Genomic DNA, 1222 nt, shown 5'->3' on the forward strand with positions numbered 1-1222 from the left:
TTTGAAGATAAATTCTTCTTCAGGTAAGCACAAAGCCTTTTCCACTTGTGCCTCTCATCTCCTGGGGGTCACTGTCTTCTATGGAACTGTGATCTTTACTTATATGAAGCCAATCAAGTCCTATTCCCTGGGAAAGAACCAAGTAGCTTCTGTGTTTTACACCATTGTGATCCCCATGCTCAACCCACTCATTTATAGTCTCAGGAACAAACAAGTGAAAAGTGCTGTCCTTAGACTTGTGAAAAAAGGAGAGGGCTCTCAGAAAATTAAATAACAATGTTGTTAGATATTTAAACACTTCTCTTTTCCTAGTGATCACTTCACTTCTTTTTGCTTGTTTTTCTGTTTGTTTGTTTGTTTGCTTTTATTTTGGAGGCAGTGTGGCCTTGGCTGTCCTGGAACTCATACTGTAGACCAGGATGGCCTCAAACACACAAAGGTCCTACTGCCTCTTCCTTTCAAGGGCTGGCATTAAAGGAGTGCAGCACCACTGCTAGGCTATAGATCACTTCTTTACATTCTTTCTCTGCTTGAACCTTTAAGATTTGTTTCTTTTTCTTTATTCATGTAGAGTTTCCCTTCCACGACCAAAGTTTAGGCATTTCTCAGAATGGGAATTTAAAAGTCTTTGTCATTATTGAAAATCAGGACATGCATATGAAACCCATGCTCTAAATATTTTAGATTATCAGGTCAAATAGCAGGTAATTTGAGGAAATATACTTGAATTTCTTAAGCTTATATAGTAGTTAATATATTACTAAATGTCAGATATATGATTTAGGGCACATAACACTGACACATTAACATTTTCAAGAGTCATTCTCTTTGTGATATGGAAGATTTTATTATTGGTCTTATCACTAGTAAGTGAGTGACATTTTAAACTTCATTTTCCTCAGTTGCATAAAAAAAATAATAATCAGATGACAATGTGATAACAGAATGGATATAACACATCAATGAAAATGAAAATCTCTGCTTATTATAATTCAAAAATATTGCTAAATTTCATCCATAGTTGGTTTGAAAAATATTTACAGATATTTAAACATTTATCTGTAGTCACATTTATTAAAATAGCTTGAAATGAAATCAATAGTTCTAAAATTTAGATTTGAGTTAAATAAAGTAACATTAAATGATAAGGAACTGGTATATTGTAATATTGGTGACAATATGGAAAATCTACAAGGTTGTTTAAGAAAAGAAGCACTGTAAT

General features: G+C 33.1%; 1 protein-coding gene across 1 annotated transcript in view; it reads left to right on the plus strand.

Moving 5' to 3' along the window:
* The window catches only part of LOC102001858 (olfactory receptor 8H1-like), a 996-nt gene extending 722 nt beyond the window's left edge, over window positions 1-274 (plus strand). Inside the window, exon 2 of the mRNA XM_005363480.1 lies at window positions 24-274. Within this exon, the coding sequence (XP_005363537.1) occupies window positions 24-274 (251 nt within the window). The remainder of the gene's footprint in view (window positions 1-23) is intronic.
* The last annotated feature ends 948 nt before the right edge of the window (window positions 275-1222 follow it).

Source organism: Microtus ochrogaster, linkage group LG9, assembly GCF_000317375.1.
Source record: "Microtus ochrogaster isolate Prairie Vole_2 linkage group LG9, MicOch1.0, whole genome shotgun sequence".
NCBI classification, from domain to species: Eukaryota; Metazoa; Chordata; class Mammalia; order Rodentia; family Cricetidae; genus Microtus; species Microtus ochrogaster.